The 25,542-nt window shown below is 46.9% G+C and overlaps 1 protein-coding gene across 1 annotated transcript; it reads right to left on the bottom strand.

The window, feature by feature from the left end:
* Positions 1-4,337: 4,337 nt before the first annotated feature.
* Positions 4,338-17,642, bottom strand: DKK1 (dickkopf WNT signaling pathway inhibitor 1). The gene is made up of 7 exons (XM_056815092.1): positions 17,517-17,642; positions 17,261-17,447; positions 17,053-17,093; positions 9,200-9,877; positions 8,265-8,445; positions 6,254-6,388; positions 4,338-4,959 (listed from the first exon to the last, which is right to left on the bottom strand). Exons 1-7 carry the CDS (start codon positions 17,640-17,642, stop codon positions 4,706-4,708), a joined length of 1,602 nt encoding a protein of 533 aa, XP_056671070.1. The 3' UTR covers positions 4,338-4,705.
* Positions 17,643-25,542: the final 7,900 nt, after the last annotated feature.

Raw genomic sequence — 25,542 nt, 5'->3', positions numbered from 1 at the left:
AGAAACTGATATTCCCTTATTTAGAACATAGATCAACTTTTTTTGAGTGACAGGAAGAAATCTTATGAATGGGAAAATAATTTATTAACCTCTAGTGCTAAATAGTTAATCAAAAATCATTTATTAAGCACCTACTGTGTGCTGGCATTGGGCTAAATATTATTGATATGAAGAAAGGTAAAAAATGCAATTCTTGACCTCAAAGAACTCACATCTAATGGGGAAGACAATTTGCCAAAAACCTATGTACAAATGAGATATCAACAGGATTGATGGGAAAGAACCAATGAAGCAGTAGAATGAATGAGAATCAGGAAAGGCTTCTTACAGAAGGTGACAACTTGATGGGGACTGGAAAGAAGCCAGGGAAGTCAGGAGGTAGAGACCAGGAGGGATGAAGAGCAGACAGAGAAAGTGCCGGGAGTCTGAAGATGGAGCATCTTGAGCAAAGACCATCAAAGAGGCTATTATCACGGGATCCCAGAGTACATTGGGGGTGAGTAAGGTATAAAAGGATTGTCAAGGTAGGAGGGGGTCAGGTTTTGAAGGGATTTAAATGGCAAAGGGGGGTTTTAGACTTAATTCTGGAGGGAACAGGGAACCTCTGGACGTTATTAAATGGGGCTGGGTGTGTTGTATGATAGGGTCAGACTTGCTACTAAAGATCCATCATGGAAATACAAGTGCTGGCAGGCAGGACCATCTTTGCCCTCAAGGAGCTTAGATTCTTTTTTTTTTTAATCCTTACCTTAGATTCAAGACTAAATATTGATTCCAAGGCAGAAGAGTGATAAGGGCTTGGTAGTGGGGGTTAAGTGAGCTGTCTAGGTTCACACAGCTAGGAAGTGTCTAAGGACAGATTTGAACCCAGATCCTCCCATCTCTGGGTCTGGCTCCCCATGCATTGAGCCACCCAGTTGCTCCAAAGAGCTTATATATATATATATTTTTATATATATACTTTTATATAATTTTTATATAATTTTATATAATACTGTATATTGGTTCCAAGGCAGAAGAGTGGTAAGGGCTAGGCAATGGGGATTAAGTGACTTGCCCAGGGTCACACAGCTGGGAAGTGTCTGAGGCCAGATTTGAACCCAGGACCTCCCATCTCTAGGCCTGACTCTCCATTCACTGAGCCACCCATCTGCCCCCCCCAAAGCTTATATTTTAATAGGGGAAGTCAATGCATAAAGGGGAACAACAATTGTGAGTGGGAGGGCATGAGGGTACATATTTGGTAGAGAGGTTTGGAAAAGGCATGAAGTGGCAACCAGGATAACCTCTTGTAGAGTCAATAGAGACTGAATTCTTGTGGAGGGGGAGAAGGGCCAGAGTGGCTAGCAGCATGGAGGGCAATGAAGCGACGGAAAGAAGGGAGGACAGAAGAGAAGAGGGTAGCTCCTGTTTGCATGGCAGAGGTGAGATCCCCAAGTTAGCTATGCAGGGACCTTTCAAGGTGGTCCAGCTCAGACTTCTCAGTTCATAGCTGAGGAGCCGGGCTCACAAGGCTCATAGGAATTGCCCAAGGTTGCTTGCAAAGTAACTGGCAGAGCCTAGTTCCCCTGTCCTCTGACTCCAAATCCAGAGTCCTGCTTTATTCCTGCAGCAAGGATGGCCTGTCAAATTCAAAGCCTTTTCCTCTCAAATAGAAGCCTCTTCTGTCCTGGGAGAAAGTAGTCCGTGAGAGGAAGCAGTGTCTTGTTTCCTGTCACCTGTTGTGCTTTATTGGGACTCCAGGCTTCAGCATCAGGCCTTCCTGGCAAGTCACAAAGCCCATCCAGGGAGGAAGAGACCTTTTTCACCAGCCACGAAAGCTGAAACTTCTCAACAAAAGGCAGTGTAAGGAAATAGCCTGGCCCTAGTTTGGGGACAGAGTCTAAATCCCTTAAATCTGAAAGACTGCAAGGACCAAACCAATTCTAGGACATCTCCATTGCGAGGCGAAAAGCTAAGTAAACTGCTTTTGGGAATGCTGCTCCATCACTAGCTTTGAAATGAAGGGATACATTTCCTGGGGATGGAGAGATGAGGATGGAGTAGAATAATAGAAGGGCTCTTCTCCATCTCTACACAGTAGCAAAATAATATGTGCAGCGTGAGAGGAGAGGCAATATCCTGCTGTGGACAAGTCAGAAAGGATTCTGGTTCTCCCTCTAGCATCGGAGTCATTGGACAAAGGCCAACGCAATGACCCTTTCAATACCCCAGGAAATTCTCTAGGATATAGTCCTGGGTTGTGTGTCATAAGCCTCTCGAGTGACCTAGTAAGGTCTAAGCACACTGGCTAAGAAGCATGTTTTCAGATAATTGAAGGAAAGGCTAAAGGTTCAACCCCCCCCCCCCCAATGCAATTTTCCACCCAAATTCAAGGGGCCGTGAACCTCCATTTAAACATCTTTGCTTTTAAACTGTAAATGGTGGTAAAAGATATCATCTGATGACCCACAAGACTGAACCAAAATAAAAGAAATTGTTGAATTGGATTCCACACAGAGAGAAGAATGGGTGGCAGAGACTTAGCCCCCATGTACGCCTTGGATATCAATTAAACGTTGAGAGAATGGATCCACGATTGGATGGTCATGGGAATTTGCGGGAACATATTCAGAGTTGCTGCGTGAGAGTGGAAGGCATGGGTTGGTTTTGGATTCCCACTAGTGGAGAGGGAGATCCCTGTTTTATTACAGCATAGGAATATGGAATGCTGGAGTCAAAACTCAGACATATTTAGCAAGTCCAAATGCCAAGGAAGGACAATCGGACACCTTGTTAGTCTTTCAATGGTAGGAATCAACTTCTAGCAAAATTTGAAATGTACCACCAGCCTCACAAGTCAGCAATGGTGGCTTCCTCCTAAGCTTTAGATTTGCAGTGGTCTCCTTCATTTGCATGTTTTCAGAATTCGAATTCCCCCCAAATGCTTTCCAAATGCACGGAGTGACTCCCAAGTTTATTCTATGCTTTTGGCTCTAAATATCATTGGTTGGGCCTTAAGATTGATGTCGAGTTAAGCAGAAAGGGCCCTGGACCTGAGGTTAGACCTGGGTTAAAATCCTGGCTCTGACAGCATCTCCTTCCAGCATGACTTTGGGAAAGTCATTTAATGTGTCAACATTTTTTGAATCTGGACAACTGAGTCCAGTCATGGTCAGACCACCTACTGCGTGGGGCAAATGAGGACAAAAGGGTTTTGTAAGTCTTCAAGTCTGACCAAATGTAAATTACATTTCAGAAATGACTTATGAGCTCATCCAGTGTAGACTAATTGTGAGAAAATGCTTGGCCAACCTTCAAGCACTCTGGGAATGTGAGCTCTTTGTGCTCATCACGTCCTTGAAGACTTCATGTAGAGATTTTTGCCTTTTATCCATAAGGGCTGATGACATCAACTTAGATTTTGGTTGTCTCTTGGCCCAGATTTTCCGTCATTGTAGACGAAAAGAAAAATGAAGGATGACACCAAGACTTATCTTGACTTGTGATTTTTTTTTAAAACCCTGACCTTCCGTCTTGGAGTCAATACTGTATATTGGCTCCAAGGCAGAAGAGTGGTCAGGCCTAGACAATGGGGGTCAAGTGACTTGCCCAGGGTCACACAGCTGGGAAGTGTCTGAGGTCAGATTTGAACCTAGGACTTCCCATCTCTAGGCCTGGCTCTTAATCCACTGAGCTACCCAGCTGCCCCCGACTTGTGATTTTTCAAGGCAATAAAGGAAGCATTTTATTTCTGAGACTGTCTAGAAATAAGAATATTTGAAATCATGAGTTTTCACCAACCCAGTGACATCCCCTTTAGCCTGAAAGCAGACTTTTGTAGTTTAAGATGCTTAAGTATGATCAGTTGGTCAAAAGGAGAGGAGAAAGATCTGTGATTTGCGTCCCTTTGGTAACTGGAAGCATGGGAACTTCATCTACCAGTGAACACAGTAGGTCTAAATGTTTGAAAAGTCTCAAGCAGTCAACCGAAACGCCAGGAAACTATCCACTTTGCCCAGTATTTCCAATAGTTCCTGACTGGCAGAGATTGCCTTTGAAGCCAGGTGTCCCTAACTCCCAGCCCAGAACTCCCTCCATGTTTAGTGTGGTAGAGAGTTACACTGGGAGCCAGAGGCCTTGGGTTCAAATCCTGACCTTATCACCTACTGCCTTTGAGACCTTAACAAGTGACTTGATCTATTTTCCCCAAACTATAAAATGAGGCGATGGCTAAATCAGATTTTCTCTTACGATTCCTTCTGACCTGAAATGTATCATCCCACGTGTCTTGCCCACATGTCTAATGGCTCTTCTGGGCAGTCATCTCTGCTCAGAAAAGAGAGAAGGTAACGCCCTTATGCAGAAATTATTTATTTCAATTAAAAATAGAAAATTTATCGGACTCGAGATAACATCGCCAGTGTGTACAAAATTTACAAGGCTTGGGTAAATTGCGGACAATGCAGCACTTTGAGAAAATAATTAGACATTTAGGATCATGTACAGGGAAATGCCCACTGGGTATTTACAACACAGTAATTTACTGCAAACAGTCACTGTTTGTTCGTTCCCTACAGAAACAAAGCCACTGCACCCAGGCTGCCGGAAGGAGCGTTTGGAGAGTGCAGCTGTAGACACCGAGCCTGTCCCTCTCGAAGCTTCGGCTGACAAGAGAAATGGAGGAGTCCATCTGGCCAGCCGGCCATTGACCGATGACGACGGCTCAGTGTTTCTGGCAGGTGTGAAGCCGAGATGCCGCGTTATTGGTCAAGTGATCTTTCTGGACGCGGCAGGAGAGGCCTTCGGCACAGAAGCAGCGCTGGAAAATCTCCAGTCCGTGAGAGCCTTTCCTTCGGTGCCTGGTGCACACCTGCCCCTCCTTGAGGACCGGCTTACAGATCTTGGACCAGAAGTGGCGGGCACAGCAGAGGCCATCGGCACAGTCGGAGGAGCGGAGGCAGACGGCGCCTTCCTGACCTGGGAAGAGGGAGAGAAGCAAGGCGTACTGAGCACCTTCTAAGGGCCAGCTGCCAGAGGCACGAAGAGAAAACCCCCACAATGCCTGGCCTCAAGGAGCTTCCATTCTCTGGGCCGTCATGACTCATCCATCAAGAAGCAGCCTGGTGGAGTGGAAAGAGGAGCCTTGGAGTGGCTCTGGGTGTAAGTTCTGCTTCAGGACATGGTCATTCTGTGACCATTCATCGAAGCCCTCAGCACCCTGCCCAACTGGGTACAGTTCAGGGACTGGTCTAGCTGAGGGAAAGTAGTTGCTTATGTCAGTGAAATGACTGGCTCTGGGCAGTAATAACTTGTGCTCACATAGTCATCTCAGAGCCCTGGATTTTACCTGGAAGAAAACCACTGAGATCACCTAGTTTAGTCTCTTCACTTGACAATGGGGAAACTGAGGCCCAAGAGTGTTAGTTAAGTGACTTGCCAGGATTAAGACAGATCTCTGGACTCTCAATCCACCCCCCACAATGCCTTTCTTTACTGTAACAATTTTCTTATTGTTTTCCAAAGGGCAGTATTCAATATGTGTATACAATGTGTATATTGTATATAATATATACATATGTAATAAATATATAATATTTCCATATTCTATGGAAAACATACTGATCCTATTCTTGATGGGAAAAGAGAAATTAGACTTGCTCATTTTGATCTCGGAGGTGCAGGGGGTGGGATAAGCTTTTCTGCAGGTAGCGCCTACTATGTGCCAAGCACTTTTTGCAAATGATAAAAAGCTCCTTGAGTGGGGAACAAGGTAGTAAAGACTTAATGTCAGGAAAAACAACTTGATGGCAATGAGAGCTGTCCAAAGTGGAATGGGCCACCTCCAGTTGAGTTCTTCAGTCAGAGGCTTGTATTGGGGCTCATTTCCACCTGGCAGGGAGGGATCAGATGGGATCCTTGTCCAGTCATGGATGGATTCTGGCATCCCTTCTGATTCCTGAGATTCTGTGATTCATCAGTGGGGAGGGGGACTAGGATTTAGAGATCATCTGGTCCAAGAACTTCCTTTTCCAAATAAGGAAACTGAGGCACAGAGCTATTAAGGAACTTCCCTGAGGTCAAGATATAAATCCAGGTCCTCTGAGAACAAACCTAACACTCTTTCCATGGCACCTCAATATCCCATTGCCCTGGGATTCAGAGTAACAGAGTTGGGATTACAATGACAGACTCTGATTCTAAATCCAGAGGTCTGTCCCTGCTGCTTGACAGAAGAGCTGGAAGGTGGTTCACTAAGGTGATGGTCTCTTACCTTTGGTCTTGGCAGATGGAGTGGTTCTCCTGGGCTGGTCATCCAAGAGAGTGTGGTCGTTATTCACCGGCTCTGTAGTCATCTCATCCATTTCGATGGCATGGAGGTGGTTCTGATCCAAAGGCACACATATCCCTAAGGAGGCAAGAGGTGCTGGTCAGTGGCTGAAGTCTGTGCCTCAGTAAACCTTCCTTGTACACAGTCCCATAACCTCCTTCTCCCAATTCACAACTGATACAGTAGGGGTGAGGGTACAGTGTTAGAAGGGAGCCTAGAGGCCATCTGGTACCAGCCCCTCATTTTCTACAGGAGGATACCAGAGACCCCAAAGCTCACTGCAGTGAGGAGTGACAGATCCATCGAGCCCCAATACTCATGTCTAACACTGTGAAAACCAGAATTGTAGCTTTTTAAAGCACTTTCTGCGCCCAACTGAATCTGTGGGGACATAATAACTTTGGGGGTGGCTGTTCTGATGTTTGTGCCACTAAATAAAAATGTTCTATGACCTAGCTCAAAGAGTCCTGGGTTTGAAATCAGAAGACCTGAGTTCAAATCCTAGCTGTCCCATTTACTACCCCTGTGACTTTGTCCAAGTTGCCAGATCTCTAGATCTTGGTTTCATTATCAGTGGGGCCTGAGACAGAGGGATCGGCTAGTCAGAGCATCACAGATCTATCTAGGGCTGCAAGGGAACACAGAGGCCAGTGGTCCAATCCCCTTATTTTACAGATGAGGAAACAGTGTTGACTTGCCCAAGGTCACACAGTTAAGTCAATGACTAAGCCAGCTGGAGAATCCAAAGCTGCTAATTCCATACTAGGGTCTCCCTCTGCACTTTGCAAGATGGGTTAGACTAGATGATCTTGGAGATTCCTTGAAGCTAAATCTTTGCTCATAGCTTTAGTATCAGAGGCAAGATTGGAGGAGAAGCCTGACTTCGAGTCATCTTTCTATTGGACTCTCCTGAAGCCAGAGTCATTTCTGAGCTATCACTGGGTAATTCCATAAAGGAGGGTACATGGATGAGCTTTGCAGCAGCTCGGGTTCCATTAAAATAGAGATGAAGGCATAAGAAACACAAATTCAATGGAAACTTAAGCATCCCCAGCTCCAGTCAGTGGCTGCTGCTCTGGCCACCAGAACTTACCCTTTCTCACTTGGCCACTAATCAAAGCCTGGCTTTTATGCTTATTATAGCTATGATCCTAAGTTATTAGTATCTAAAACCAATGGGGGCTAAAAATGGGATAGTGGTGGTGGTGGTAGTAGTGGTGGTAGTAGTAGTTAAGCCTCACAACAGTACTGTGAACTAGATGCTATTATTTAACATCTATTAAGCACCTATTTGTGCCACGAACTGTGTTAGGGCTGGGAAATACAAAGAAATACCAAGGCAGTCAGTCCTGCCCTCAAGGAGTTCCCAGTGGGGGGGGGTGGGGCACCAGAATAACTCTGTACAAATGGGGTACACACAGGAGGAAGTTTAGGTTTCCCAAATCCAGGACAGAAGAAAGTGTCCAGTCCAGAGCCTCCTTTTCCAAAGGCACATCAGCTGGGGGGAGGGGAGGGACGACAAGGGTCTTGGTCCCGGGATTACGAAGGCTGAGTAGAGTCAGGAGTAGGATTCAAATGCAGGTCCTGGCTCCAGCTTTCTTTCCTTTAAACCAGGTGACCCTCATTACCACCGCCACCACTACCACTGCTACGACTGCTTACTACTGCTACTACTACCTCTTTCACTTCTATTACTTATGCTCCTCCTCCTCTGAGCTTGCAGTGTTACATACAGCGCGCCATTCTGCGGCACACTCGAGGTCTACACTGCCTGCCTTCCTTTCCCGGAGGCCCTCTGTGGGGCCAGGCTCCCACTCCAGCTCCCTGCTCTCTTCCTAAAAGAGAGATTCTCTTTCGGCGGAAGCTGTAGCCTTCCTGGTGGGCAGAGAGCTCCAGCCTCCACGTCTTTCCCCCAGGGACAAAGCTAGGCAAGGCCCCCACTGGGGCCACTCACCGTTGCTGCAGTAGTTTCCCGGACAGCACATGACCGAACGCTGGCAGCGCCTGCGGCGCTTCCGACAGGGGAGGCAGATCTGGACCCCGATGCTGCCGGCGCCGCCGCCACCGCCTCTGGAGCCAGCGTCGCAATACTCCTCCAGCCCGCAATCTTTGTCGTCCACGCACAGAAAATGTTGCTGAAGAAGGAAGAGGATGGAGAGCGCGCAGTGAGGCCTCTGAGCCCCGCTAAGCAAGAGCCTGGGAGCTGGAGCTGGAAGGGCCGTGCCTTACTTTCCCCAGTAACAAGCGGAGTCCCCAGAGCTTCTCGGAAACGAGGGCAGAATGTGACCCCTGGATGGGAGTCTTCCCCCTCTATCTCGGAATGCCTGGTGCCCACACACAGTAGGCTCTTCATCCGGGCATACTGAAGGACTGTTTGGAGTTCTGCTCCGACCCAGAGAAGACCTACTGTGAGCCTTTGACAGCCACTCCCCCCTTCTAGATCTGTTTCCTCAATGGGGAAATGAGGGGGTTGGCTAGCTACTCCCAAAACTCCTTCCAGCTTTCATTCTTTGATCCGTTCCGGGATGTACGGGATGGGAGAGAGCTGCAAAGGGTCCTGCAGGCTCCAGCCCTCGGAGAGTTTGGCTCCGGTGGCCGAGGGGGTGCTGGCACCTCTGCCTCCCCGGCCAGAGCGCCACTCTACACCCCATGGCCATCACCTCCCAACGAAAAAGCCATCCCTCTTCAGCTTTTTTTTTTTGGGGGGGGGTGCCTGCAGCTCCCTTCCCGTTCCCACCGGGCACCTCCCCATCCGTTTGGGGTACCGGCCCCCTGTGACCCCATTCCGGCCATGCCCATGCCAGACGTGCAGCAGCCCCCTACCCCCGGGGTCCCCAGCCTAGTGTTACCCCTTAGCCCAGCGCAGAAGGAGCTGGGCCAAGTGCCCACCTGGTGTTTGTTGTCGGCGTGTATGTAGCCGTTGGGTCGCTCGAACAGGCCGCCGTCCCCGGGCGCCACGCTGACTGCCCAGAAGGGCACTAGCCCCATGCTGCCCCCGCCGCCGCCGCCGCCGCCACCTCCGGCGCCGCCGCCGCCGGGCCCTGAGTGTCCGTTCTTGATAGCGTTCGAGTTGACGGGCGCAGAGTTGAGCGTGGCGGCCGGGGCGCACGGCGGGCAGCAGAGAGCGGCGGTCAGCGCCAGCAGGAATCGAGCCGCCCCCTCGGCCAGGGCCGGGGCCAGGGCCGCCATGTCGGGGCTGGCGAGGAGGCGGAGGCGCACACTGCCCACCGACGGGTCCGCACGGTCTGAGCGGTCTGAGCGCAGGAGGAAGGTAGAGAGAGGGCGCTCGGAGCGGAGCGTTGCGGAGTGGTCCGACTCGAAGGCTCCGAGATCCCGCCGCGGGAAGCGAGCAGGCGCAGGGTCAGTCTGCCGGGTTTCTTGATAGCCCGGGTGCTGGCACACGGTTAAGAGCAGCCCGAGCCCAGCCAAGCAGAGTCCCCGAACACTGGCCGCTGGACACGCAGCTGTATCCCGGTCGCTGTCCCCGCCGCCCTCTTTATAGGCCCAGCGCTGGGCTGTGCCCGCCCCCTCGGGGCCACTACAAAGCCGGGGATGGGATTTCAAAGCCTAGGAGAGGGGCTGGGAGGGGTGTGTGTGAGTGCCTATGCAGGGGGGAGGGGGGAGGCCGGGGCGGGGGGGTAGGGAGGGCGGAGAGGAGCCGGGGCCGGCACTCCCCTCTTCTCCTCTCTCCTCCCCTTTGCTCTCCTCCCCTCCTTCCCTTGCGCCCCTTCCTGCTTCAGGCGGTCCCCGGCTCCAAGCCGGTGAGCAGGCGCGCTGTTCTCCTGCCCGGGAGAGTCTCGAATCTTCCGGGGGGCCCCCAAAACTTGGCCAAGGGAGGGAAACTCCTGGGGCGATTGGCCGCTCTCTAAGCCAGGGTCTCCGAGATAGACTTCTTCGCTACCTTGGAGCTCCATTTCCCTCCCGCGTGCGCATTTTGTTAGCATCGGGCACACTGGCACCCTGCAGCCTTGTGACGGAGACCGCGCGGGGCGGGGGGCAGAACTTGCTTCTTAGGAACCTTAGAGCGAATGCTGCCACAGAAACGGTGGCTCTGGGCAAGCCACTCTCGGGTTCCTCTTGTCTAAGTGGGGAGACCGAGAACACCTTCCTCCCCGGGTTGATGTGAGGGTTAAATGGGAGAACACACTCGGGAGCACCTAAAGCGTTATACACCTAAGAGCTCTCGTAAATACACCACCAAAGCTGAGAAAGCTGAAGTGACATTCCGAGGATCACTTAGCTAATAGGCGTCGGAGGTAGGATTTGAACTCCGATCTTTCTCACCCCAAGTACAGCACTTATTTAGTCGGGCTGCTGCTGGAGGGAGATAGCCAGCGATACCAGGTGTCAGAACAACCTGGAGCCTTTCTCTTCGGAAAAGTAGGACCCCAGGCAAGAAAAAGAACCCCTCTGTGACTCGGTTTCCTCATCTGTCAAATGAGGAAATTGTATTAAATCAGGAGTTCTTGAATTTTAAAAAATCTATTGCTAACCAATATATACCGATATAGCAGTTTCCTATCGAGCTAATATGAATAGCCTAGTTTATTTACTTTGCGAATTTTATGAGAAGAGCTTCGTGGCACGGAGCAGGCGCCAAAAGGGTTCCAAACCTTCGGGTCTAGAGAAGTCTCCGGCGCCCCTCGGAGAGCTCGGAGCTTCTGGTTTTGCCACGTTCATTTATTGTACAATCACTTCTGGGGAAAGGCCAAGCCCCTCGCGGGGACCCTACATTCTATTCCGCTATAGTGCAGATAGAGTAATAGAGCGATTCTTTCTACAGAGCGCTAATACAACGCCTTGGAGAGAGGAACAGGCGCCCAGAGAAAGCGGGCCTAAAGAACTGGCGGCAGGACATTAGCATAAGGGCCAATCCGAGAAATGGACAATTAGCCCAGCACTGGCTCCCTACAGTGGGGATTACGCGGGTTCGAAGAGCCGGTGTTGGAACGGAACAGAACTTCGGATTCCAAATAGCGGGAGAGAACACTCCCCTCGCCTTCCCCCAAACAAATAAATAAATGCACGCCCGGCTAGAGCTGGGCTTCCTGAGTAATTTACTCATTGAGTACGGAGATCTCAGGAGAGGAGGGGGCATGGCGTCGGCGGCGTCGGGAGGGCCAGGCCTGGGCTGCTCCTCCTTGGACCGCGGGGCTTTCCCTTGGGATTCACCTAAGCGATGTCTCCGTCTCTGTTTGTCTGGCAGTCTGTCTCTTTCTCTGTCAATCTGTCCGTCTGCCGGTCTCCCTCCCTCCCTTCTTCCCTCCCCGGAGGAAGGGGCAGCGGATTTGCACATCAAACGCCTGGTCGGAGAGAAAGGCTGCTCTAAATTCCCTTTTGATGGGACAATCTGGGGCTGGGGGGTGGCGGGGAGGCGAGAGGGCCTCGCCTTTGGACATTAGATAGGGCTGGAGATGAGAGGGAAGAGGGAGACAGACAGGAAGTAACAACTGGTGACTTCCCTGCCGTGGCCAAGAACTCTTGTTATCCTTGGTCAGGGTGGCATAGAGAGCTAGAGGCAGGGGGTGGGGGGTGGGGAGTGCCTGCCGGCAAGAGAGACGAGCGCTCCAATCCTATTTCTGACTGAGCTCTTCTGTGGGGGAAAGTCACTCTTCCTCAGAGTCTCAGTGTTTTCTTCTGTAAAATGGGGATAGAATTTATATGGGGAAAGTCACTCTTCCTCAAGTCTCAGTGTTTTCTTCTGTAAAATGGGGATAGAATTTCTGAGGGTAAAGTCACTCTTCCTCAGAGTCTCAGTGTTTTCTTCTGTAAAATGAGGATAGAATTTCTGAGGGGAAAGTCACTCTTCCTCAGAGTCTCAGTGTTTTCTTCTGTAAAATGGGGATAGAATTTCTGAGGGGAAAGTCACTCTTCCTCAGAGTCTCAGTGTTTTCTTCTGTAAAATGGGGATAGAATTTCTGAGGGGAAAGTCACTCTTCCTCAGAGTCTCAGTGTTTTCTTCTGTAAAATGGGGATAGAATTTCTGAGGGGAAAGTCACTCTTCCTCAGAGTCTCAGTGTTTTCTTCTGTAAAATGGGGATAGAATTTCTGAGGTGCCCGCCTCAAAGGATGTTGGGAAGCTTCAGAAAGGACTCTGAAGCCTTGTAAGGGATCTGTAAAAATCATGTCTAAACGTCTTTGTTTCTGTCCTCCAGGAACATTATTATTATCTGTGAGAGAAGCTGGACCCCCCCCCCCCATCAGCACTGCAGGATCTACAAGTTCACATACAACCCACCCAGACCCACATGCATGTTCACACATCTGCATACACATTTTTGCAGCTAATGCCCATGGTTTCCAGTTCTTCCCTCTGTGGGCAAGCAGAAGTAGTCACATCCTTTCTCCAGGTGTCAGTCTTTCTAGAACTGGAGGAGATAATCCAGGACCCTCAGCCTTTTCTTCTCCAGGCTAAACACCCCTAATTCCTTCAACTAAAGAATGCTTGAGGTCCTCCTTCTGGATAGACTCCACGTTCTCAATGTCCTTCTTAAAATGTGGTGCCTTGAACACAGCATCTACCATTCAGTCTGGGCAGAGAACAGCCAATGGGACTGTCACAGCCTTAATCCTGGAAGTCACTCCTGTGTTAATGGAGCCCAGGATCACATTGAAACTGTAGAGAATTGAGCTGGGGATACCCTCAGCAAGACCAGAGTCCAAGGAGTGGGAGCAAGGAGGTCACAGGGAGCCAGACAGAGGCCCAGCATGTAAACTTGTCCTTGTTCTGTGGGGTTCTAGCTTTGGGGTTCAGCATATAAAAGTGTCCTTGTTCAGTGGGGTTCCAGCTTTGAGGTTCAGCATGTAAACTTGTCCTTGTTCAGTGGGGTTCTAGCTTTGGGGTTCAGCATATAAAAGTGTCCTTGTTCAGTGGGATCCTAGCTTTGGGGTTCAGCAGATAAACATGTCCTTGTTCAGTGGGGTTCCAGCTTTGGGGTTCAGCATATAAACATGTCCTTGTTCAGTGGGGTTCTAGCTTTGGGGTTCAGCATGTAAACTTGTCCTTGTTCAGTGGGGTTCTAACTTTGGGGTTCAGCATATAAAAGTGTCCTTGTTCAGTGGGGTTCCAGCTTTGGGGTTCAGCATGTAAACTTGTCCTTGTTCAGTGGGGTTCTAACTTTGGGGTTCAGCATATAAACATGTCCTTGTTCAGTGGGGTTCCAGCTTTGGGGTTCAGCATGCAAACTTGTCCTTGTTCAGTGGGGTTCTAGCTTTGGGGAATTATTATTGACATGGAAACCTGCTGTGACACAATTTTGTAGACTCAGTTGGCTGGCTAGGGGAATACCCATGCATTTAGTGGAGCCAACCTGGAATGGAGAAAAAGGATGCTGTGGGTCTTTGCAGATGATATCTCCAGGCCTCAGTTTCTTCTCCCAAGGATGGGGTTGCACTAATTAGCCTCTGTAGTCTCTTCCCACTAGATACCTAGAATGCTAGGATCTTAGCCTGCCTTAGTTCAGCTGGATGGGGGACCATTGACCTTTTCATCAATGTTCAAAGGGTTTGGAGTCTCAGCCCCCTTCATTAGGCCAAAGCCTCAGGAAATAGTTGTTAGCTTGGTGCTGGGTGAAAGATTGGGATTGGAAGGGAAGGGAAGGATTATCTTCAATACAAGGCATGGGGGGGGGGCTAGATAATTATTTAGGCAACTGGATCAATGGAGATGGTCAATACTGATAAATCTGACCCCACAGTAGGTTTCTGAGGGACTTTCATGGGAGGTAAGTTTTACAAAACGAATTTAGAGAAAAGAAGCAGAGCACAGCTCGACTTCAAAAGCTCATAGAGAAAGAAAGAGAAAAAAGGAGAGAGGATGATTTCAAGAGGGACAAAAAGTCCCTCTGCAGATTTCCCACCATCCTGACAACACGGAGAGGTTGCAGCTCTAGAATTACAGAGAATCCACAATGCCTTGATGTTCTCTAGGAGAGATTTGACGCTTCCTTCCATGACAAGCAGCCCAGACAGGGCGTGCAGCAGTAAGAAGGACACACAAGATATTGGCTGAAGTCGCTAAATTTCTAGCAAATGAATGGATGAGCTGTGACATCATTGGGGACGAGGGCTTCTCTGGACATGTCTCCAGGAACCCTTCCCTCTCCACTTCCCTAACAGAAATGCCTGCCATGTTTGAAGTATTTACATTTTCTTAAAGTTTTATTGATTCCACAAATATTTCCGGCTGGTCCCTCCCTGGACCAGTTAGCTGCCCTTTGTAACAAACAAAACAGATGAAAAAGATTTAAGGTCCCGGGTCCCTTATGTGATCATCGTTATAGAATGCCTTAACAAAACCAAACAGACCTTCCTTTCCATCTTAGAATCCATACTGTGTGTTGTTTTGAAGGCAGAAGAGCCGATGGAGGCATGATTTGCCCAAGATTACACAGTTAGGGCAGATTTGAACCCAGGACCTCTCATCTCCAGGCCTGGCTCTCAATCCACTGAGCTACCTGGCAGCCCCCTGCATTATGCCTGGCAATGCTGTTGGCCCTGTGCCTATTATTTTCAGACTATTTCATGCCACTGTGTCTGATGAGTCTTGCCAAGTTTCTCTGAATTCCCTGCATGCAGCCTGTCTTGTACTCCAAAACTATTCCATTGGATTCATGTACCCCAATGCAACCAGCTGGTCTTTAGCCAATGAATCTTGGCGGGGTGTCATGGAAATATGGGTTCAGGGGCAGGTAGGTGGCTCAGTGGATAGAGAGTCAAGTCTGGAGGCAGGAGGTTCTGGGTTCCAGTGTGGCCTCAAACAGCTCCATGTGTGACCTTGGGCAAGTCATTTTCCATTGCCTAGCCATTACTGCTCTTCTGCTTTGGAACCAATACACAGTATTAGTAAGGGTTAAAAAAAAAGACAGAAATAGGAGCAGAAGGCAGCAAGGAAGTGGGGGACAATGAAAGAGGAGTAAGAGGGCTGAAGTTCAAATCCTCCCCAACCCTCATGGTTAAGACTTGCCTGACCGTGGCTGTATCACTTCAAATAGGTATCTCATGTCCAGCTTTCTTTGATCCTCAGAACATGCCGGGCCTCTGTTCCATTTCTCCTCTGTAAAACCAGGGGGTTGGACTAGGTGACCTCTGAGGCCCTTCTGGCTTTAGATCTCTGAACCTGGGAGCATTGCAAGAAGCCTCAGGCTAAGGCCACATAATGAGTCTCCGACATTTTGGTATCTGGCTTTGGGATCTTCCAGTGGTCTCAGTCACGTGCATTGTTCTTAAAATCAATTTTTAGAAGTTAAAAGAGAATTCCCCTTTCTCTATTGAAAGGAAACGACTCCCCTGCAATAAATAAGCATCTCAACACACACACACACACACACATCCCTGCCTTATCCATGTCCACAAAATATACCGTATGTTGCCTTGCTCACTCTCAGCCAGGAGCCATAGTAGGCTTCATCACTGGCCCTTCCTGCAATTGCATTGTCCAGAGCTCTTAAATCTTTCAAAGTTGCTTGTCTTGGGGGCAGCTGGGTGGCTCAGTGGTTGACCTAGTCAGACCTAGAGATGGGAGGTCCTGGGTTCCAATCTCCCTAGCTGGGTGACCCTGGGCAAGTCACTTGACCCCCATTGCCTAGCCCTTACCACTCTTAGCCTTAGAACCAATACACAGTATTGATTTCAAGAGGGTTTAAGAAAAGTTGCTTGTCTTTATGATGTTGTGGCTGTATACATTGTCCTTCTGGTTCTGCTCACTTTGGGACATCAGTTCATACAAGTCTTCTCGGGTTTCTCTCAAACCGCCTCTTTCATGACTTCTTAGTATTTGATTAGATTCATGCCCCAGGGACGGCTGCCCCATGTTTGCCTTTCCATAAAGAGACACTAGAAATATCGGTGCACACAAACCGGGGTCCTTTTCCTTTCTCCTTGGTCTCATCGAGGTCGAGCCCAGGGAGCGCTAGAGCCGGGTGCGAGGGGAACTTCAGGCACAGCTCCAAAGGAATTTCCGGAACTCAGCCCTGGGCATTTCAGCCCAGCATTCCTGTGGCTGGCCAGGAGGTACCAAGCACAGCTGGCCTGATGATGCGATAGCCAGATGACAAAGACAATGATGCCCAGCCCAAACATTTGCTCTAGATTTACAAAGTATTTGCTTTCTGCTTCTTGCTGCATTTGGACTGGCTTTCCTGGAAACCTCAAACCCAGAGCAATGTGTCCTGGGGCTGGGGAACACTTGGCCTGAAAGGACATGGGGTTCTGGGTTCGAGTGATGTGCACCACAGCAGTGGCCTTAGTTAAAGCCTAGAGAAGGAACTGGTTTGGGGTCTGCTGGGGCTTTCTAGGTTTACAAGTTGAGGAGCTTTAGGAAGCCTCAGATCACTTTTAGATGCTTTGGAGCCTGTAACAACTCTCCATGCTGTCCTAAGGGGGGATGCTCAGGATGGGAGCTGAGCCGGGATTCTCTTCCAGTTCACAAAGTAGGGTCCTCTCAGCCACCTTAGCAGGGAAAGTGGCAGCGCCCCCATTTTATGCAGGAGGACACTAAGGCTGGGGCAGGTGATGAGATTTGAGGGAGGCCACACAGGTAGAAAGAAGGTTGCTGACCAGGAGAATGTGGACCCCTTGAGGCAGGACTTTCCCTCTTTTGCCTTTATATCCCCTGCCCCTAGCCCAGGGCCTGGCATAGGGACATTGACCACTGGCCCTGTTAACTTCACATCCACTGTTGCTTGTCCCACCATCCTTGGGGGGAGGGGGTAGGGGCTGAGCATCAGTTTAATTTTTCTCACTTGAAGAATGGTCCCCGGCTTCTGGAAGGAAGAGTCAAAAGCTGTAGTTAAGGACCAGGGACAGAGGGGGATGACCTGACATTATCCTAGTGAAAGCCCACTAAGAATCCCCTACCACTACCCCATCCTGCCCCCTTGGGGCCCAGCGGATGTCCTGTGGCCCCATCCATCCTTAGGCCACAGCAGGGTCCAGATGGCCTTGATGTACCTCGATCAAATGGTGCAGGGATGCCAGGCCTTCCTTCATCTGCCCGGAGCCCCACCGGCACATCCCACCAGGAGCCTGGGGTGGCCGCAGGCCCGATCCACTCAGGATCCCCTGGCCTTCCCAGGCAATGGTTGCCTGCACTGAACGCAGCCTTCAGGGGCAGCACTTCTGGGTCATTAAAGGAGGGCTAGAGGACGGGATGAGGAAGGGGGAGAGACAATGCAGAGAAATGAATAAACGCTTAGGAGCCACTCACTAGGTCCTGGCTAAAACTCGTGCTTCTGCTGCCCCCTGGTGGACTATCGGTCAATTGGTACTTGAATGCAGAGAGCTCTCCTTGCAATTGCCTGACTTCACTCAATCGTTCAACAGTAATTATCATTATCAATATCATTATTATTTAAATTTTAAGATTTATTCATTTAATTGATTAATTTAGAATATTTTTCCATGGTTCCATGATTCATGTTTTTTCCCTCTCTTCTACATCCCCTCCAGCCAACGCAAGTCCACTGGGTTTTACATGTGTCCTCGATCAAGACTATTTCCCTATTATTGATATTAGGTGATTTTGATACTAGGGTGATTGCTTAGAGTCTACATCCCCAATCATATCTCCATCGATTCATTTGATCTATCTGTGTTTTTATTCTGCGTTTCTGCTCCTACAGTTCTTGCTCTAGATGCTGATAGTGTTCTTTCTCCTAAGCCCCTCAGGATTGTCCTGGCTCATTGCATTGCTGCTAGTAGCAAAGTCAGTTACATTCAATTGTGCTACTATGTATCCATGTCTGTGTACAACTTCCTGATTCTGCTCCTTTCACTCGGTGTCACTTCCTGGAGGTCGTCCCAGTTCACATGGAATCCCTCCACTTTATTATTCCTTTGAGCACAATAGTATTCCATCACCAACATATACGACAATTTGTTCAGCCATTCCCCAATTGAAGGGCATCCCCTCATTTTCCAATTTTTGGCCACCACAAAGAGCACAGCTATGAATATTCTTGTACAAGTCTTTTCCCTTATTATCTCTTTGGGGTACAAACCCAGCAGTGCTATGGCTGGATCAAAGGGCAGACAGTCTTTTCTCGCCCTTTGGGCATAGTTCCAAATTGCCCTCCAGAATGGTTGGATCAATTCACAACTCCACCAGCAATGCATTAATGTCTCCACTTTGCTGCATCCCCTCCAGCATTCATTACTTTCCTTTGCTGTCATGTTAGCCAATCTGCTAGTTGTGAGATGATGCCTCAGAGTTGTTTTATTTGCATTTCTCAGACTTTAAGAGATTTAGAACACTTTCCCACATATCATTTTTTCTTAAGAAATCTCTACCATCTGTTTTTGAATCAATACCAAATATTGGTTCCAAGGCAGAAGAGTGGGAAAGGCTAGGCAATGGGGGTTAAGTGACTTGCCCAGGATCACAGAGCTAGAAAGTGTCAGAGATCAGATTTGAACCTAGGACCTCCTGTCTCTATCCACTGAGCCACTTAGTAATTATTATCCACTGAGCCCTCAACAAGCAATTATTAAGTACCTAGACTCTACCAGGCACTGGGAATACAAGTATGAAGCATGTGGCATCCTAACCTCTAAAAGCAGACTTTCTAGTGGGAAAGTCAACTATTGATTGCATGAATCAAAAGGGAATAAACCCAGATATCTACATAGTCATTAAATGCAAGGGGGCCTCAGAGGGAGGGGAAGGGAGGGACCTGCAGAAATGGGGAGATGATCAGGAAAGACTAATTGATGAAGGTAGGGCTTGAAGGGAAAGAGAGAATGTAGGAGGCTGACACGAGGAGGGAGAGCTCCACAGAGTATATCCATTGGCCAGATGCTGATGATGGTCTTCTCTTTGGCTCTCAATTTGAGAAAGGGGGAAGCTCTTTTTTTTCTACCAAAGGTCTGCCTAAAAGACACATGGGCCAGCCCCAGAGAGGAAGATTCTTTAGTACTTACAGATTTCCGGTCAAGAGGCGGTTTAGTGGGGTGGGGGTGGATCAGGAAAATGGGCAGTGGGGCAATCGGGGGTACTGAGTTTGCAAGCAAGATCTGGCTTCCATTTCCCCTCACACTCTGCAAATACCTCTGCTACCTACTAGCTAGGATTGGTAGTTACTTGGGCAACTTAACCTCTCCAAGTTCATTTTCCTCTTCCGTTGAATGGGAGCAATAACTAGTCAGTGGGCACTTCTCAGGCTTCCATTCTGTTCCAAGCACTGTTGTTGGGGACAGCAGATTGAAAGGCAAAAATTGAGATAGAAGGAAAAAAATACATGCCCACATATAAGCACATGTAAAGGATATTTGGGGTCATTTGGGGAGGGGGAGCACCAGCATCAGGTGGCACTTGAGGTGAGCTTGAAAGGAAACTAGAGCTTCTGAGAGATGAAAGTGAGATTCAAATATACTCTAGGCATGGGGACCAGCTGGTGCAAATATGTGGAGGTGGGAGATGGATCTTGAAGAGTGAGAAAGACAGTTTGTCTTCACTGTAGGGTATATGAAAGGAATTGATGTGCATGCACTAAGGCTGGATAGATTGAGGGCAGGTAGGGGAGGGCTTTTAATGTCAAACAGAAGACCTTATACTTGAATCTCAAAATAACAGGGCGCTGCTAGCGTTTACTGAGTCGGGGAGTGACCTGGTCAGATCACACTGAGCAAAATCAGTTCAGCAACTGTGTGTGTGATGGATAGCAAGACTCAAGACAGGGAAGTCAAATAGGAGGGAACAGATCATAGGAGAGATTCTGAGCATCTGAACCTTGATGATCTGTCTCTGATCTATATTTCTGGGCTTCACAGGCATGATTCCCTTCCAATATGTTGTGATCCAGCCAAAGCAGCCTTCCATTCTCCATCTCCAGGCCTTTGTACTGGAAGTGCTCCCTGCCTGGAATTCATTCTTAGATCATCTCAAACCCTTAGAATTCCTAGTTTCCTTCAAGCTCAGCTCAAATGCCACATTCTACATGGAATCTTTCCTGACCCACTCTAGACCCAGCTAACAAATTATCTCAGATCTATTTTGTACCTATCCATAGGTGTACTTATTGCCTTCTCTGGCCAGCTGGCCAGCCAGTCAACAAAACAGCATCTTGGAGGACCAGGTGGCATTTGTGTTGAGCACTTAACCTTGGGACAGGCACCATGCTCAGATCTAGAGATACAAAGAATGGCAAAATCAGATCCTGCCCTCGAGGAGTTTACAGTCTAATTGGGGAGACAACACAGAAGTGATTCAGAACCTATAGATAGGTAAAGTAGCTGGAAAGGTCATCTGAGAGATGATTGCTGAGTATCTGAGGAGAATGTGAAGACCTTTTTATAGGTGGAACTTGAGCAAAGTATTAAAGGGAATCAGAGAGAAAGAGGGAGAATTAAGAGGAGCAGAGCATACCAAATGTGGTGACCATCAATTCAAAGTCTGAGCGATGGCTGATGAGCTGTCATGTGTGAGAGAAAATGTCAGACAACTGGAAAAGTAAGAAGTAACTTGGAGGATTTTAGATTTAATCTTGAAGCTCTTTGAATAGGGATATGGTCTGGTCAGGCTTGCATTTTAAGCAAATCCTTTTGGCAGTTGAGTGGAGGAAGAATTCGGGTGAGGACATTTTTAAGGCAGAGACCAATAGTGAGACTATGGAAGTAGTCCAAAATAAGAGATGATAAGGGGGTGAATGAAGGTGGGGACTGTGTCAGTGGAGCCAAGAGGATACATGCAAGGGTGCATAGGGAGAAAGAACCAGATTTAGCAATATCTATCTATCTGTCTGTCTGTCTGTCCATCCATCCGTCCATCCATCTATTCATCCATTCATCTATCTATCTGTCTATCTGTCTGTCTATCTATCTATCTATCTATCTATCTATCTATCTATCTATCTATCTATCTATCTATCTACCTGTCTGTCTATCTGTCTATCTATCTGTCTATCTATCTATCTATCTATCTATCTATCTATCTATCTATCTATCTATCCATCTCTCTATCCATCTCTCTCTATCCATCCATCTATCTATCTATCTATCTATCTATCTATCTATCTATCTATCTATCTATCTATCTATCTACCTGTCTGTCTATCTATCTATCTATCTATCTATCTATCTATCTATCTATCTATCTATCTATCTATCCATCTGTCCATCCATCTGTCTGTCTATCCATCCATCTATCCATCCATCTATCCATCTATCTGTCTGTCTATCCATCCGTCTGTCTGTTCATCTGTCTATCTATCTATCTATCTATCTATCTATCTATCTATCTATCTATCTATCTGTATAGAGATACAGATATAAAGAGATAGAGAGAGATAGAAAGAGGGATTTTGATATAAACAGAGAACTAGATAGATACATGGATAGATGGATAGATAGATGAATGGATAGGTGATAGATGGATGGATGGATGGATGATGGATAGATGAATGGATAGATGGATGGATAGATAAATACATAAATATAGAGATGTGAGGTGAGCAAGACTGAGGAGTAAAGAATGGTGCAAGGTAGTGAGCCTGAGTGACTTGGATGAGGATAGTGCTCTTGAAAGTGGTAGGGAGTTTAGGGGGGGAAGGATTCAAGGGAAAAGACAAGTTCTAATTTGGACAGGCAGGGTTCTAGATGCTTCCAGAATACAAATTGTGTGCCCTGGAGCAGAGTTGGTAACTGTGGCACGAGGAGATCAGTGGAGATTTTGGAAAGTGCAATATCAGTTGAGTAATGAGGTGGGAAGCAGAGGCCTGAGAGGTGAATGAGAGGGTGTATTCAATGAGTGTCAAAATTGTTATCCAGGAGTTTGGCTGAAAGAGGACAAATGATTATTTCAGGGGACGGTTTTCCAGTATGCATGGGGTGCAGTGAAACTTCAAAATAGGTTTCATTTCCTTTTTTAGTCGTTATTCAGAGCATTTTTCCCAAGGGGTTGTTTATTATCATTTTGTCTTTCAAAAATCATAGATTTAATTTGATGGCTTATCTACTTAAGATGGCTCTTCTTATATCCCAACTTGACTTTTGCTGAGTTGCTAGTACTGAGATGTCATAAGAATCATTAGCAAATGGTCTGAAGTTTAAAAATTGTCGCTTGCCTTTCATTCGACAGTTTTTAGTGTTTTTAGACAGCTATCTGGTTGTTGTCTCAGTGAAAACCAGGTCACAGCCACCAGATCACGATAGTGGAACAGAGGCTTTCATAGACTGAGTTGCCTGGGGGAATGTGAAGGAAATTTAAACTGGGGCAATACAGTTCATTTTTCTTCTTGTGGATGGTCTCCATGGTATCTGGAAAGGAGAATGACACAAGCAATAGTACTCACTGCTTTTTTTTTTTCTTTTGGACAATGCATATCTTGAAAGTTTGACAAAGCAAGGAAACCGAACCAAATGCTTTTTGGTCACCAGTGAATTCTCCTCAGTCTGTTCATTTGTTCTCAGTTAATCAACAAGTGTTTATGAATCATCTATTACGTCCCAGGCACTGTGCACATAGCACCGGGGTCCCTAGACAAGAATGAAACAGTCTCCACCCTCATGGAGCTTTCATTCTATTGGGGAAAGAGCAACATGCACACATCATGCATATATAGATCAATGCATATAAAGTACATTTCAACTAAATGCAAGTTTGCACTTTTATGGAATGTGAATAAAATTGACCACCCAGATGCCTTTTATGCATTTTTTAGTGTTTTAAACCCACCAAAAAAGAACATTCCCAAGTACACAACAGAACATAAAAAGAGGATTGCATATGAAAGCAGTGCTTGCCTTTCTTCAAAGTTAATAATAATTTCCACATGTTGCTTTCAAAATTGTCCTTGTCTGTGTCTCCTTCTGAATTCTCTTCTCTTCTATTCAGTAAAAAATGTTCAATGGCCCTGTGTGTGGTGGTGGGGATGATTATTACTAACCCTTAGTCTGGCAAATAACACCACCCAATAAAAATGATGGGGCTCGGGGTGGGGGTGTCGGTGCATAGAATCAACAGAGTCAAGCAATGGCCAAATAACTGTCTAAAAATCCACACGGTGGCCAAATCCAAGAAATGTATATCTCTTTCCACCACTCTCTGCCAAGTGTTGAGTAACATGCTTCATTTAATTAAAGGTCCCCCCCCCAACAAGGCACTGCATTGCTCAGAGTTTTGAAGATTGGCAGAGATGATTTCTTTTCCAATATTGTTATTATATCCACTGTTTTCCTGTTTATGTTCCTTTCACTCTGTATCAAGTCATTCTTCCCACCATTTTCTGATATCTTCTTTTATTATTTTCCACAGAACAATAGTATCAGTTATATTCATATGCCACCACAATTTGTTCATCCATTCCCCAATTCATGGGAAATGGTCTTAACCCAACCTTATGAAGTAGGGTCTGGGAATTTCTTCAAGGTTTACAATCCTAACACTATGAAGTAGGGTCTGGGAATTTCTTAAGGTTCACAGCATGGCCCCTAGGTTCAAGTTCTTTTAAAGACTTAAAGTCCTTTTTAAAAAATGTTAATTCCCTTGATCAAAGGGCAAGGGCCAAATTTAGCCCATAGACTGGTTGGTTGACCACAGAGCTAAGGACTTTTTTTTTCTTTTTCCAAATTTAGCTAATTTGGCTCTTGGGTCTACATGCCTTTTTATAGACCTTGTAGTAGTATAATGACTAACGCTATCACAATAAATGATTTTCCATAATGGTTTTGCCAAATCTCAGCTCTACCAACAATGCAGCAATGATGTGCCTGCTTTCCTACAGCCCTCCCAACATTTGTCATTTTTCTTTCTTGTCAACTTTGCCAATCTGTTGAGTGTGAGGTGAAAACTTGGGGTTGTTTTAATATACATGTCACAAATTGTTAGTCATTGGGAGCCCTTTTCCATATGCTTCTTAATAGTTTGGGTTTCTTCCTTTGAGAAATTATAGCAAATCTCTGTTGCTTTAAAGTATACAAATCATTTTACATATATTCTATTTCATTTGACCCTGAGAATCCTGGAATATAGATGCTTTTGTGATTCTGCTTTTATAGATGAGGAAACTGAGGTAGAAATGGTGACTTACCAGGAATCACAGCTAGTAAGTGCTGGATTTTTTGACCAATTATTTATTGGGAAATGAATGACTCTTATTTTCACAAATGTGAATCAGTACTGTGAAGATTAAATTAACTCTATCATGATTGTGAACATGAAATTAATTCTCCCCTGATTGTGAAGATGAAATTAACTCCTCTGCCCATTTTTAGATTTAACCACTCCACTTTAGATTTAATCATCACACTTGAGTGGGGGAGATCTGTGACCCATATGTGCAATAGTGGGTGATGAATCATAATTGACTGATTGCCTGTGGGGCAGTCCTAAGCAAAGTTTTAGCTGGCACAGGAAGTGACACAAAGAAGTGTCTTTAAAAGGAGTTACGACTTCCTGTGAAAGGAGTTCTTTCAATTCTTCTGGAGTTTGGAGTTGGAGTTGGAGGCTGGTGAAGAATCTGCTTACTGGACCTGAGATCTTAGGCATGGTGTGACTGTTCTTAAATATATCCCTTTGAACTGACACGTGGTGAGTGAAAAGGCTGACTCCTTTCCTGGATTTTCTGAAGGGACTAGCCTCAGAAGAGGCCTCTCCTCTTGAGAGAGGCTCCCTGCATCCCCAGGACCTCGGCTCAAAGCCAAGGCCTCTCCAACTAAAGACTAACTAGCCCTTCCTGCGTTGAGCCCGTGCCAGAGCAAAATACTTATTACTTAGGCTATATATCTTACCCTATTCTCTCTCTCTGATTTTCTTACTTTCACTCTTTCTATATTTTATAAATAAATTGTTAAAATAAATCACTTTGGAATTAAATTCCTAATAAAGTGGAGGAGTTCCATGGAGACTGGAACAACCTCCAGGAAGTGATGCAGAGCGAGAGGAGCAGAATCAGGAGAACATTGTACACAGAGACTAATACACTGTGGTATAATCGAACGTAATGGATGTCTCCATTAATGGCGGTGTAATGTCCCTGAACAACTTGCAGGGATCCAGGAGAAAAAAACACTATTCATAAGCAAAGGACAAACTATGGGAGTGGAAACACCGAGGAAAAGCAACTGCCTGAATACAGCGGTTGAGGGGACATGACAGAGGAGAGACTCTAAATGAACACTCTAATGCAAATATTATCAACAAAGCAATGGGTTCAAATCAAGAAAACATCTAATGCCCAGTGGATTTACGTGTCGGCTATGGGGGGTGGGGGGGAGGAAAAGGAATTAAATTCCTGGTG

Source organism: Monodelphis domestica, chromosome 1 (genome assembly GCF_027887165.1).
Source record: "Monodelphis domestica isolate mMonDom1 chromosome 1, mMonDom1.pri, whole genome shotgun sequence".
NCBI lineage: Eukaryota > Metazoa > Chordata > Mammalia > Didelphimorphia > Didelphidae > Monodelphis > Monodelphis domestica.
This window is presented reverse-complemented; position numbering and strand designations above follow the sequence as displayed.